The 15,521-nt window shown below is 50.1% G+C and overlaps 1 protein-coding gene across 1 annotated transcript in view; it reads left to right on the plus strand.

Moving 5' to 3' along the window:
- Window positions 1-15,521, plus strand: part of pde9aa (phosphodiesterase 9aa) — a 47,722-nt gene that overhangs the window by 13,851 nt on the left and 18,350 nt on the right. The window contains 4 exon segments of the mRNA XM_070892874.1: window positions 8,935-9,019; window positions 10,144-10,246; window positions 13,076-13,150; window positions 15,038-15,124. Of these exon segments, the coding sequence (XP_070748975.1) occupies window positions 8,935-9,019; window positions 10,144-10,246; window positions 13,076-13,150; window positions 15,038-15,124 (350 nt within the window).

Here is a 15,521-nt window from a genome sequence, read left to right on the forward strand (position 1 = left end):
TCCACATTGGGAAACACCTCAACCCACTTCGAATGGCTATCAATCACAATGAACAATTGTTGTCCTTCTAACTCAGCAAAATCAATATGTAGCCTTTGCCACACCCTGGGAGGCCATTTCCATGGCTGTAATGGTACTGGTGGTGGTTGCTTGCTTACCGATTGACATGTCGTACACTGACTCACGATGTACTCTATATCTTTATCAAGACCTGGCCACCATAAATAACTGCGTGCAAAACTCTTGGTCAAGCACATTCCCAGGTGCTGGTCATGGAGGTCTCCTAATAATTTGGACCTGAATTTATTTGGTATAACCACTCTTGCACCCCACATGATACAATCTTTATCGACTGATAATTCATTCCTACAAATGAAGAATGGATGTGTATCTTTGTCTGTTACCTGGTTTGGCCATCCATTTGTAATATAATCATACACCTTTGACATCACTGGGTCACGTTTGGTTGCTCTACCAATCTCTTCAGCTGTGACTGGCAGTTCATCAATGTATGAAAAATAAAACACTTCTTCCCTATCGGGTGTAACTTGTGATGGGGAAGGCAAGCTAGACATTGCATCAGCATTACTGTGATCAGCTGATTGTCTGTATTCAATATCATATGTATATGCTGACAAAATCAAAGCCCATCTCTGCATTCGGGCTGCAGCTAATTTTAGAACTGGGGACTTTGGATGGAGGATTGCTGTTAGGGACTCATGGTCCGTAACGATGGTAAACTTATGACCATACAAGTATTTGTGAAACTTCTTGACCCCAAAAATTAATGCCAAAGCTTCCATTTCAATTTGCGCATAATTACTCTCACTGGCACTGAGAGTGCGTGAAGCAAAAGCAATTGGTCTCTCCTCTCCACGATTTAATACATGAGAGATTACTGCCCCAACTCCATACGGAGAGGCATCACATGCTAGCTTAATCTCCTTAGAAATGTCACAGTGAACTAACATGGTGCTCTCTACCAATTTGCTTTTACACTCCTTGAATGCTGTATCGCATTCTTTTGACCACTTCCAATGGACCTGTTTTTTCAAAAGTTCATTCAGTGGATGTGATACTGTGGCTAAATTTGGTAGGAACTTCCCATAATAGTTCAAAAGACCCAAGAATGAACGAAGTTCAGTGATATTCCTGGGAGTGGGTGCATTTCTGATCGCATCCAATTTTTCCATGGTTGGATGTAAACCATCTTTGTCTACTCTGTACCCTAAGTAGTCCATTGAGTTTTTAAATAACTCACATTTACAAGCAGACACTCGTACTCTGTGCTTCTCTAGCCGTTTGAGGACTTCATTCAATATGTTATTATGAATTTGCCTATTTGGTGCTGAAATTAGTATGTCATCCAAATAACATACTACCCCTTCAATACCTTGCAAAATCTGGTTCATTACCCATTGGAATATGGCAGGGGCGGAAGACACTCTAAGCGGTAGCCTATTAAATTGATATAGGCCTTGATGAGTATTTATAGTCAAACATGACTTGGACTCCTCATCTAGTTCAAGCTGTAAGTAGGCATTCGTAAGATCCAGTTTTGAGAAGATCTGACCACCTGTCAGTGTTGTGAACAAATCTTCTATATTCGGCAATGTATTGGGGACATTACCCTCTAGAACCTGGTTTACAGTTACTTTATAATCACCACACAATCTTACCTTACCGTCAGACTTAGGTGCAACAACAATGGGTGTAGCCCAATTACATCGATCTATCTTACAAATAATGTTCTCAGTCTCTAGTCTTTTGAGTTCTTGCTCAATTTTCTCCTTGAGTGCATATGGTACGGAACGTGGCTTGTAGTAAACCGATCTAGCGTTCTTCTGTACCCTGACACTCACCTTAAAGCCTTGGATCGGACTGCCCATTTCGCAGAACACCTTCGGATACTGCTTGATAACCTCATCCGTTGATGAAAATCTCACTTCCACACAGAAAATCTTACTCCAATCCAGCTTCAGTGAGCTCAACCAATTTCTTCCTAGTAAGGCAGACTTGTCTCCTTTCACTACTATTAGAGACAAGTTCTGAAATTAATCTTTATATTTCACCGGTACGGTGATACGACCTACCACAGGAATTTTCTCTCCCAAGTAGCCTCGCAGCTCTATCTTGGATTTTTCCAGTTGAAAATCACGCAATTTGTCGCGGTTCAGCGACTCCGGTATTACACTTACAGATGCACCCGTGTCAATTCCATTGGTATCTTGAATCCCGCAACATCTATGTGGATTTTAATGCTTTCCGAATCTCGTGCTCCTGATGACGTGTAACTCTAACATTTCCTCATCTTGTTGTTGTTCTTGCACGCTATGTAGTCTCTTGGGATTTCTACTCATAGCTTTGAACGCTGGACTCTTGCTTTAAAAGCTGGTTTACCCTTCAGTTGGCATGCCTTCACAAGATGCCCAGTCTTTCTGCAGAAGAAACACTCTGCCTTCACAACTTTGAGCAATGTGTTGTCCCAGGCACCTATAGCACAACTTCGACGCTCTGTTCGAATTTCCAGTTTCTGAGACTTTGGGCCCCCACCGCCTTTTACTTTGAACCTGCAGGTGATTTAACTAGGTTGACTGACGACCGTAATCATTATTTAATTCTCGGGAATATTGTTCAGCCATGCCCATCGACCTCGCTGTCTGACAAGCAATCTCAAAAGTCAAGTCATCCGTCATCAATAACTTCCTTCTGCTCGCATCATTTTTCACCCCACAATAAAACGATCCCGTAATAATCGGTTTTGAAAGTTTCCAAAATTACAGTGCATCAATAGCATTTTTAATGCTACGACGTAATCACTGATGCTTCATCAGCCTTTTGATTCCAAATCCCGAAACGATAGCTTTCAGCAATTTCTAACGGTTTGGGGTTACAGTGCTGCTCCAGCTTCGTTAAAATCTCTTTAAGCATTGTGTCCTTTGTCTCGTCAGGCACAAGCAGATTTACAAGGGTTTCGTATAATGCCGGACCTGCCTCCGATAAGAAGATCGCTCTCTTATGTTCCAACACAGACCGGTTCTGGACTGCATTATCTGGAACTTCGATTATGTTATTTGCAGTGAAATACATTTCTAGCAGATCCACATACGCTTTAAAACATTCCCGGTCGTGTCTATATTCCCCCAAATGTCCGATTACACCTGCCATTTTAATCTCTAGCTGTTCACACCGTGTGCTGTATTTTATAGCTGTTTTCCAAAGACAGAAATTTCCAAAGTATCTCTGTCGGCTGGCTGAATCCTTCACCAACAAAATTTAAGCTTTAAATCATCCGAAATATCCCATCTCGCCACCAAATGTGATATATTCACAGAGCACAGCACACACAGCTTCTCACATGGCAGGCAGCTCTCTCGGAAGCCTCTGGAAATCTGCCAAGTTCTATTTATTATTAACTCTGCAGTTGCAGTAAACAATACGTCCACATCCACAGTGTGGAGCTACAAACATTACAAGCGTACAGACATTACAGTCGGGGGTACGGAGAGAAAGAGAGAGAGAGCACGCTTTGGGAGTATGGAGAGAGAGAGAGAGCACGTCGGGGTACGGAGAGAGAGAGAGAGAGAGAGAGTGAGTGAGTGTGGGGGTACAGAGAGAGAGAGAGAGAACGCCGAGGTACAGAGAGAGAGCGTTGGGGTACGGAGAGAGAGAGAGCGCAACGGGGTACGGAGAGAAAAAAAATGTCGGAGTACAGAGAGAGAACGAGCGCATCGGGGGTATGGAGAGAGAGAGATAACGAGCGCATCGGGGGTATGGAGAGAGAGAGAGAGAGAGAGTGAGTGAGTGGGTGGGTGGGTACGTGGAGGTATGGAGAGAGAGCGCGGGGGGGGGTATGGAGAGAGCGGCGCTGGGGGGGTATGGAGAGAGCGCATGCGCAGGGGGATACAGGGGGTTCGGAGAGAGAAAGCGCGCGCGGAGTGGGGGGTTCGGAGAGAGAGCGCGGGGGTCACGGGGTGAGAGAGAGTGCGTGGGGGTCATGGAGAGAGAGAGTGTGGGGGTCACAGGGAGAGAGAGAGCATGGGCAGCACAGAGGCTTGGGCTGCATGAGTCTCTAATAGAGAACGCACAGTGTACAGCACAGCTGCCCATATCCTAATTCGCGCTGTGGCTCAGTGGGTAGCACTCTCACCTCTGAGTTAGAAGGTTATGGGTTCAAGTCCCACTCCAGTGACTTGAGTGCAAAAAAATCTATGCTGACACCCAGTGCAGTACTGAGGGTGTGCCGCACTGTTGGAGGGGCAGTACTGAGGGTGTGCCGCACTGTTGGAGGGGCAGTACTGAGGGAGTGCCGCACTGTTGGAGGGGCAGTACTGAGGGAGTGCCGCACTGTCGGAGGGGTAGTACCGAGGGAGTGCTGAACTGTCGGAGGGGCAGTACTGAGGGAGTGCTGAACTGTCGGAGGGGCAGTACTGAGGGAGTGCTGAACTGTCAGAGGGGCAGTACTGAGGGAGTGCTGAACTGTCAGAGGGGCAGTACTGAGAGAGTGCTGAACTGTCGGATGGGCAGTACTGAGGGAGTGCCGCACTGATGAAGGGGCAGTACTGAGGGAGTGCTGCATTGTCGGAGGGGCAGTACTGAGGGAGTGCTGAACTGTTGGAGGGGCGGTACTGAGGGAGTGCCGCACTGTCGGAGGGGCAGTACTGAGGGAGTGCCGCACTATCGGAGGTGCCGTCTTTTGGATGAGCCGTTAAACCGAGTCTGCTTTCTCAGGTGGTCATTCAAGATCCCATTGTGCTATATCGAAGAAGAGCAGGGAAGTTATCTCCGGTGTCCTGGCCAATATTTATCCATCAATCAACATAACAAAATGCAGATTATCTGATCATTATCACTTTGCTGTGTGTGAGAGCTTGCTGTGCGCAAATTGGCTGCCATGTTTCCCACATTACAACAGGGACTACACTTCAAAAGTATTTCATTGGCTGTAAAGCGCTTTGAGACATCCGGTGGTCTTGAAAGGCGCAATAGAAATGCAAGTCTTTTAAGTCACCCTGTGCTCGATGACCGACATAGGCTCCCAGTCCACTTTGGTTTTAAAATTCTCATCAGAAAAAATAGGAGCAGAAGTTGGCCATTCAATAAGATCATGGCTGATCTGAAAACAGATCTTATTGAATGTTTTCACATCCCTCGCTGGCCTCACCTTGCCCTATCTCTGTAATCTCCTCCAGCCCTACAAACCTCCAAGATCTCTGCGCTTCTCCAATTCTCGCCTCTTGAGCGTCCCCGATTTGATTTGCTCCACCATTGGTTTTGTTTGGTAACACTCCTATGAAGGCCCCTTGGGGTTTTTTACTGCATTGAAGGTGCTATATAAATTCAAGTTGTTGCTTACAGAGAATTCCATCAAATCTATCGCATGCAAACCGAGCCACAGGTCTATGCTCTACCTGCAGCCACTCATTCCCTCGTATCACCCTGTTCCTATATCCCTTCTCCATTCACCTCTCTTTAAACGTGTCAGTGAACATTAGAATAGGAATTCAAAATACTGCGGATGTTGTAATCTGAAATAAAAACAGAAAATGCTGGAAATCTCAGCGGGTCAGGCAGCATCCGTGGAGAGAAACAGAGTTAACATCTCAGGTCGACGGCCCTTCGTCACAACATAAGAAATAGGAGCAGGAGTCGGCCATTCGGCCCCTTGAGCCTGCTCCGCCATTCAATAGGATCATGGCTGATCTTCGACCTCAACTCCACTTTCCTGTCCCGTTCCCATATCCCTTGATTCCGTTAGTTTCTAATATGTCCTTACTATACAGTATAAATGCACACGAGGCCCATACTTGAGAGAAGGTCACTCTGTGACCAGTAACCTTTATTCTAGCACTGAAGTGATGAAGGTGGGTGGAGCTTCCCCTTTTATACCTGAAAGTCCAGGTTAGGAGTGTCTCCCACAGGTTCATCACCTTGTGGTCAATGTTCTCATGGTGTACAACTTAGGTTAGTTTATACATGGGTTACATGACAGTTTCCAAATATTTATCGACCCCTGTCTTGAATATGCTTAGTGATGTGGGGGAGGGCATCAAACAGGAAATTAGGGGTGCATGCAATAAAGGTGCAGCAGTTATAATGGGTGACTTTAATATGCACATAGATTGGGCTAACCAAACTGGAAGCAATACGGTGGAGGAGGATTTCCTGAAGTGCATAAGGGATGGTTTTCTAGACCAATATGTCGAGGAACCAACTAGGGGGGAGGCTATCTTAGACTGGGTGTTGTGTAATGAGAGAGGATTAATTAGCAATCTCGTTGTGCGAGGGAAGAGTGACCATAATATGGTGGAATTCTACATTGGGATGGAGAATGAAACAGTTAATTCAGAGACCAAGGTCCAGAACTTAAAGAAGGGTAACTTTGAAGGTATGAGGCGTGAATTGGCTAGGATAGCTTGGCGAATGATACTTAAGGGGTTGACTGTGGATGGGCAATGGCAGACATTTAGAGACCGCATGGATGAACTACAACAATTATACATCCCTGTCTGGCGTAAAAATAAAAAGGGAAGGTGGCTCAACCGTGGCTATCAAGGGAAATCAGGGATAGTATTAAAGCCAAGGAAGTGGCATACAAAGTGGCCAGAAATAGCAGTGAACCTGGGGACTGGGAGAAATTTAGAACTCAGCAGAGGAGGACAAAGGGTTTGATTAGGGCAAGGAAAATAGAGTACGAGAGGAAGCTTGCAGGGAACATTAAGACGGACTGCAAAAGTTTCTATAGATATGTAAAGAGAAAAAGGTTAGTAAAGACAAACATAGGTCCCCTGCAGTCAGAATCAGGGAAGTCATAATGGGGAACAAAGAAATGGCAGACCAATTGAACAAGTACTTTGGTTTGGTATTCACTAAGGAGGACACAAACAACCTTCCGGATATAAAAGGAGTAAGAAGGAGGAACTGAGGGAAATCCTTATTAGTCGGGAAATTGCATTAGGGAAATTGATGGGATTGAAGGCCGATAAATCCCCAGGGCCTGACGGACTGCATCCCAGAGTACTTAAGGAGGTGGCCTTGGAAATAGCGGATGCATTGACAGTCATTTTCCAACATTCCATAGACTCTGGATCAGTTCCTATCGAGTGGAGGGTAGTCAATGTAACCCCACTTTTTAAAAAAGGAGGGAGAGAGAAAACAGGGAATTATAGACCGGTCAGCCTGACATCAGTAGTGGGTAAAATGATGGAATCAATTATTAAGGATGTCATAGCAGCGCATTTGAAAAGAGGTGACATGATAGGTCCAAGTTAGCATGGATTTGTGAAAGGGAAATCATGCTTGACAAATCTTCTGGAATTTTTTGAGGATGTTTCCAGTAGAGTGGACAAGGGAGAACCAGTTGATGTGGTATATTTGGACTTTCAGAAGGCTTTCGACAAGGTCCCACACAAGAGATTAATGTGCAAAGTTAAAGCACATGGGATTGGGGGTAGTGTGCTGACATGGATTGAGAACTGGTTGTCAGACAGGAAGCAAAGAGTAGGAGTAAATGGGTACTTTTCAGAATGGCAGGCAGTGACTACTGGGGTACCGCAAGGTTCTGTGCTGGGGCCCCAGCTGTTTACATTGTACATTAATGATTTAGACGAGGGGATTAAATGTAGTATCTCCAAATTTGCGGATGACACTAAGTTGGGTGGCAATGTGAGCTGTGAGGAGGATGCTATGAGGCTGCAGAGTGACTTGGATAGGTTAGGTGAGTGGGCAAATGCATGGCAGATGAAGTATAATGTGGATAAATGTGAGGTTATCCACTTTGGTGGTAAAAACAGAGAGTCAGACTATTATCTGAATGGTGACAGATTAGGAAAAGGGGAGGTGCAACGAGACCTGGGTGTCATGGTACATCAGTCATTGAAGGTTGGCATGCAAGTACAGCAGGCGGTTAAGAAAGCAAATGGCATGTTGGCCTTCATAGCGAGGGGATTTGAGTACAGGGGCAGGGAGGTGTTACTGCAGTTGTACAGGACCTTGGTGAGGCCACACCTGGAGTATTGTGTACAGTTTTGGTCTCCTAACTTGAGGAAGGACATTCTTGCTATTGAGGGAGTGCAGCGAAGGTTCACCAGACTGATTCCCGGGATGGCGGGACTGACATATTAAGAAAGACTGGATCAACTGGGCTTGTATTCACTGAAGTTCAGAAGAATGAGAGGGGATCTCATAGAAACGTTTAAAATTCCGACGTGTTTAGACAGGTTAGATGCAGGAAGAATGTTCCCAATGTTGGGGAAGTCCAGAACCAGGGGTCACAGTCTAAGGATAAGGGGTAAGCCATTTAGGACCGAGGTGAGGAGAAACTTCTTCACCCAGAGAGTGGTGAACCTGTGGAATTCTCTACCACAGAAAGTTGTTGAGGCCAATTCACTAAATATATTCAAAAAGGAGTTAGATGTAGTCCTTACTACTAGGGGGATCAAGGGGTATGGCGAGAAAGCAGGAATGGGGTACTGAGGTTGCATGTTCAGCCATGAACTCATTGAATGGCAGTGCAGGCTCGAAGGGCCGAATGGCCTACTCCTGCACCTATTTTCTATGTTTCTATATACTCAACGACTCAGAATCCACAGCCCTCGGGTGGAGAATTCCAGAGATTCACAAAGTCCTATCTTCTAAGTGCCTGGTGTGGGACTGAGCCCTCCTCCCCTCCCCTCCCCCCCCCCCCCCCCAAACCACAGCCACACCCACAGACAGAGACAGAGAGAAATTAGCACAGCTGTGATGCTGACACTGTTTGGGCTCAGACATGAAGACAGGGCATTGCGACAGCTCAGTGCAGTTAGCCTCGGCGAGGGTCAGCACTTGTGGGAGAGTAGGGGTGAGCACTGAGGTGGTAATGTGCATTGGAGAATTCGCAGTGCGATCTACGACACATGATGTTAATCCATTTCAGCTCTCTCTCTTTATTGGCAGTGGAGGGGCTGAAGGTGGTTGAAATCGAGAAATGTCGGAACGACATTCGAAAACTGCGCGATGAAATAGCAAAACGAAACAACAGGTGAGTGTGGGGTAGGAGATCCTCCTCGGAGGCTGGTCTCCGTCTGATTGTTACATACCTGCTGAGTACATCTCCCAGCACCGAACCCAGGTATACTCCACCCGGTACACCCAGCCCCAATCCCCGGGACCCTCAGTACATCCCCCAGCCCCGATCCCCAGGACATTCCCTCAGTACATCCCCCAGCCCCGATCCCCGGGACCCTCAGTACATCCCCCGATCCCCAGGGCCCCCAGTACATCTCCCAGCCCCGATCCCCGGGACCCTCAGTACATCCCCCAGCCCTGATCCCCGGGACCCTCACTCAGTACATCCCCCAGCCCTGATCCCCGGGACCCTCAGTACATCCCCCAGCCCTGATCCCCGGGACCCTCAGTACATCCCCGAGCCCCTCAGTACATCCCCCAGCCCCGATACCCGGGACACTCCCTCAGTACATCTCCCAGCCCCGATACCCGGGACACTCCCTCAGTACACCCCCCAGCACCGATACCCGGGACCCTCAGTACATTCCCCATCCTCGATTCCCGGGACCCTCACTCAGTACATCCCCTAGCCCCGATCCCCGGGACCCTCACTCAGTACATCCCCCAGCCCCGATCCCCAGGACCCTCACTCAGTATATCCCCCAGCCCTGATCCCCGGGACCTTCAGTACATCCCCGAGCCCCAGGACCCTCAGTACATCCCCCAGCCCCGATACCCGGGACACTCCCTCAGTACATCCCCCAGCCCCGATTCCCGGGACCCTCACTCAGTATATCCCCCAGCCCCGATACCCGGGACACTCCCTCAGTACATCCCCCAGCCCCGATTCCCAGGACACTCCCTCAGTACATCCCCCAGCCCCGATTCCCGGGACCCGCACTCAGTATATCCCCCAGCCCCGATACCCGGGACACTCCCTCAGTACATCCCCCAGCCCCGATTCCCGGGACCCTCACTCAGTATATCCCCCACCCCGAAACCTCCGGACCCTCACTCAGTACATCCCCCAGCCCCGATCCCCGGGATCCTCACTCAGTATATCCCCCAGCCCCGATCCCCAGGACCCTCAGTACATCCCCCAGCCCTGATCCCCGGGACACTGGGGCAGAGAGCTGGGGGCCAAGGAGTGGGGCTAAGGCTGTGTTGCTACTGTTGATGTGCTCTGTAATTCTTGCTATAATACAGTTTCCTGGATGAGACGAAGTTGACTCCACGACGTGATGTGCCATCCTACCCAAAGGTAACTCAACTCCTCACATTACATACAGCTGATAGAACTGGGCATCGGGTCCCTGCACGGTAACCAGGTCCCAGCCCAGTCTGCCTCACAGTAACCAGGTAAAGTACCAGAGGAAGCTTGCAGGGAACACAAAAACTGACTGCAAAAGCTTCTATAGATATGTGAAGAGAAAAAGGTCCCTTGCAGTCAGATTCAGGTGAATTTATAATGGGGAACAAAGAAATGGCAGACCAGTTGAACAAATACTTTGGTTCTGTCTTCACGAAGGAAGACACAAATAACCTTCCGAATGTACTAGGGGACCGAGGGTCTAGTGAGAAGGAGGAACTGAAGGATATCCTTATTAGGCGGGAAATTGTGTTGGGGAAATTGATGGGATTTGAAGGCCAATAAATTCCCGGGGTCTGATAGTCTGCATCCCAGAGTACTTAAGGAAGTGGCCCCAGAAATAGTGGATGCATTGGTGATCATTTTCCAACAGTCTATCGACTCTGGATCAGTTCTTATGGACTGGAGGGTAGCTAATGTAACACCACTTTTTTTAAAAAGGAGGGAGAGAGAAAATGAGTAATTATAGACTGGTTAGCCTGACATCAGTAGTGGAGAAAATGTTGGAATCAATTATTAAAGATGAAATAGCAGCGCATTTGGAAAGCAGTGACAGGATCGGTCTAAGTCAGCATGGATTTATGAAAGGGAAATCATGCTTGACAAATCTTCTAGAATTTTTTAAGGATGTAACTAGTAGAGTGGACAAGGGAGAACCAGTGGATGCGGTGTATTTGGACTTTCAAAAGGCTTTTGACAAGGTCCCACACAAGAGATTGGTGTGCAAAATCAAAGCACATGGTATTGGGGGTAATGTACTAACGTGGATAGAGAACTGGTTGGCAGATAGGAAGCATAGAGTCGGGATAAACGGATCCTTTTCAGAATGGCATGGAGTGACTAGTGGAGTGCCGCAGGGCTCAGTGCTGGGACCCCAACTATTTATAATATACACTAATGATTTAGATGAAGGAATTGAGTATAATATCTCCCAAGTTTGCAGATGACACTAAACTGGGTGGCGGTGTGAGCTGTGAGGGGGACGCTAAGTGGCTGCAGATTTACTTGGACAGATTAAGTGAGTGGGCAAATGCATGGCAGATGCATTATAATGTGGATAAATGTGAGGTTATCCACTTTGGGAGCAAAAACACGAAGGCAGAATATTATCTGAATGGCTGCAGATTAGGAAAAGAGGAGGTGCAACGAGACCTGGGTGTCATGGTTCATCAGTCATCGAAAGTTGGCATGCAGGTACAGCAGGCGGTGAAGAAGGCAAATGGTATGTTGGGCTTCATAGCTAGGGGATTTGAGTATAGGAGCAGGGAGGTCTTACTGCAGTTGTACAGGGCCTTAGTGAGGCCACATCTGGAATATTGTGTTCAGTTTTGGTCTCCTAATCTGAGGAACGACATTCTTGCTATTGAGGGAATGCAGCAAAGGTTCACCAGACTGATTCCCGGGATGGCTGGACTGACATATGAGGAGAGACTGGATCGACTGGGCCTTTATTCACTGGAGTTTAGAAGGATGAGAGGGGATCTCATAGAAACATATAAGATTCTGACGGGACTCGACTGGTTAGATGCAGGAAGAATGTTCCCGATGTTGGAGAAGACCAGAACCAGGGGACATAGTCTTAGGATAAGGGGTAAGCCATTTAGGACTGAGTTGAGGAGAAACTTCTTCACTCAGAGAGTTGTTAACCTGTGGAATTCCCTACCGCAGAGAGTTGTTGATGCCAGTTCGTTGGATATGGCCCTTCGGTCTAAAGGGATCAAGGGGTATGGAGAGAAATCAGGAAAGGGGTACTGAGGTGAATGATTAGCCATGATCTTATTGAATGGTGGTGCAGGCTCAAAGGGCCGAATGGCCTCCTCCTGCACCTATTTTCTATGTTTCTATGTAACCAGTTCCCAGCCTGCTCTGCCTCACAGTAACCAGGTAACCAGCCCAGTCTGCCTCACAGTAACCAGGTAACCAGGTCCCAGCCCAGTCTGCCTCACAGTAACCAGGTCACCAAGTCCCAGCCTGGTCTGCTTCACAGTAACCAGATCCCAGCCTGGTCTGCCTCACAGTAACCGGGTAACCAGCCTAGTCTGCCTCACAGTAACCGGGTAACCAGCCCAGTCTGCCTCACAGTAACCGGGTAACCAGCCTAGTCTGCCTCACAGTAACTGGGTAACCAGCCCAATCTGCCTCCACACCCAAAACACAACTAACAATGCAACACATTTTCAGCCACTAACTGCTCTAGAAGCAGAGGCTGTGAATTCTGTTCAATGCCAATTAGATAGTTTCCTGAAAAAGAGATAAATTAAAGGGTAATTAGAGTGAGATTGGACTGGGTGGGATATTAAAGGGTACAAGGAGTGAGGGGAGAGTGGGATGAGACTGGGTGGGATATTAAAGGGTGTGGGGAGTGAGGGGAGAGTGGGATTAGACTGGGTGGGATATTAAAGGGTACAAGGGGTGAGGGGAGAGTGGGATGAGACTGGGTGGGATATTAAAGGGTGTGGGGAGTGAGGGGAGAGTGGGATTAGACTGGGTGGGATACTGAAGGGTATGGGAGTGAGGGGAGAGTGGGATTAGACTGGGTGGGATATTAAAGGGTACGAGGAGTGAGGGGAGAGTGGGATTAGACTGGGTGGGATATTAAAGGGTACGGGGAGTGGCTGTATCTGCATTAGAAGATGTTTAGAGGCTGCAGTTGATGTAAAGACTGTGGTGGTGATTGTATTCGCCAGCAGTGTGAATGAACGGCGCCTGTTTTATTTACAGTACACGCTCTCTGCCGAGACCATCGACACGCTCAGGAAACCCACTTTCAATGCCTGGCAGTGGGAGGCCAATGAGGTGAGCGCCGCTCCTCCCCACCCCCTCCTCACACTCGCCCTCCCCCTCCTCACACTCGCCCTCCCCCTCCTCACACTCGCCCTCCCCCTCCTCACACTCGCCCTCCCCCTCCTCACACTCGCCCTCCCCCTCCTCACACTCGCCCTCCCCCTCCTCACACTCCCGCTCCCACTCCTCACACTCCCGCTCCCACTCCTCTCACTCCCCCTCCCCCTCCTCACACTCGCCCTCCCCCTCCTCACACTCGCCCTCCCCCTCATCACACTCCCCCTTCCCCTCCTCACACTCCCCCTCCTCACACTCCCCCACCCCCTCCCCACACTCCCCAACCCCCTCCCCATCCCCCTACCTCTCCTCTCCCTCGCCCCCACCTCCTCTCCCCCTACCCGACCTCCTCTCCCTCACCCCCACCTCTTCTCCCCTACCCGACCTCCTCCTCCCCCTACCCGACCTCCTCTCCCTCGCCCCCACCTCGACTCCCTCGCCCCCACCTCTTCTCCCCTACCCGACCTCCTCCTCCCCTACCCCACCTCGTCTCCCTCGCCCCCACCTCGTCTCCCTCGCCCCCACCTCGTCTCCTTCGCCCCCACCTCGTCTCCTTCGCCCCCACCTCGTCTCCCTCGCCCCCACCTCGTCTCCCTCGCCCCCACCTCGTCTTCCTCGCCCCCACCTCATCTCCCTCGCCCCCACCTCGTCTCCCTCGCCCCCACCTCGTCTCCCTCGCCCCCACCTCGTCTCCCTCGCCCCCACCTCGTCTCCTTCGCCCCCACCTCGTCTCCTTCGCCCCCACCTCGTCTCCCTCGCCCCCACCTCGTCTCCCTCGCCCCCACCTCATCTCCCTCGCCCCCACCTCGTCTCCCTCGCCCCCACCTCGTCTCCCTCGCCCCCACCTCGTCTCCTTCGCCCCCACCTCCTCTCCCTCGCCCCCACCTCGTCTCCCTCGCCCCCACCTCGTCTCCCTCGCCCCCACCTCGTCTCCCTCGCCCCCACCTCGTCTCCCTCGCCCCCACCTCCTCTCCCTCGCCCCCGCCCCCCCCCCCCATCCCCCACCTGCCACTCTCTCCTGCAATAATACTGAAACTATCTATTTGTACAAATGATTTCTCAAAAATAAATCTTGCTCAATGTCTGCATCAAATATGATCACCAGTCCCTTGTGTATCTGACAAACAGACACCCCGCGATTAACACAATAGGAATTCTTCCATTTGTAGGAACGTGTAACACAAACTAGTTCAAGTAAATTACTGTACACAGGAATCGCATAGAATCCACACACATGTACACGTGTTCTGCAGACTGGGCAGTGCTCACCATCTCCCCCACCGGTGCTCACCATCTCCCCCACCGGTGCTCACCATCTCTCCCACCGGTGCTCACCATCTCCCCCACCGGTGCTCACCATCTCCCCCACCGGTGCTCACCATCTCCCCCACCGGTGCTCACCATCTCTCCCACCGGTGCTCACCATCTCTCCCACCGGTGCTCACCATCTCTCCCACCGGTGCTCACCATCTCCCCCACCGGTGCTCACCATCTCTCCCACCGGTGCTCACCATCTCCCCCACCGGTGCTCACCATCTCCCCCACCGGTGCTCACCATCTCCCCCACCGGTGCTCACCATCTCTCCCACCGGTGCTCACCATCTCTCCCACCGGTGCTCACCATCTCTCCCACCGGTGCTCACCATCTCTCCCACCGGTGCTCACCATCTCTCCCACTGGTGCTCACCATCTCCCCCACCGGTGCTCACCATCTCTCCCACCGGTGCTCACCATCTCTCCCACCGGTGCTCACCATCTCTCCCACCGGTGCTCACCATCTGCCCCACATTCTGCCTCTGTACAACTGGAGCCACAGGCTGAAATTCTTTCTCTGCTCCCCAGATGCTCAGCTGTTTGGAGCACATGTACCACAGTCTGGGGCTGATCAAAGATTTCAACATCAACCCCATCACTCTGAAGAGGTGGCTGGTAAGACCACCAGCTGTTTCAGAATGCTGCCCCGGGGTGAGGGAAGGGGGGAGAGAGAGAGTGGGGCAGGAGGGACAGTGAGTGAGAGAGAGGAGAAATGGTGAAATGGAAATTGGAGTGAAGGAAGGAAGAAAAAGAGCGAGACAGAGATTGCATGTACTGTGTACTGAGGCAGTGTTGCACTGTCAGGTAGTACTGAGGGAGCGCCGCACTGTCGGTGGGGCAGTACTGAGGGAGCGCCGCACAGTCGGGTAGTATTGAGGGAGCGCCGCACTGTCGGAGGGTCCGTACTGAGTTAGTTCTGCACTGTTGGAGGGGCAGCACTGAGGGAGCGCCGCACTGTCGGAGGGGCTGTACTGAGGGAGCGCTGCACTGTTGGAGGGTCAGTACTGAGGGA

This window comes from Pristiophorus japonicus, chromosome 11 (assembly GCF_044704955.1).
Source record: "Pristiophorus japonicus isolate sPriJap1 chromosome 11, sPriJap1.hap1, whole genome shotgun sequence".
Classification (NCBI taxonomy): Eukaryota; Metazoa; Chordata; class Chondrichthyes; family Pristiophoridae; genus Pristiophorus; species Pristiophorus japonicus.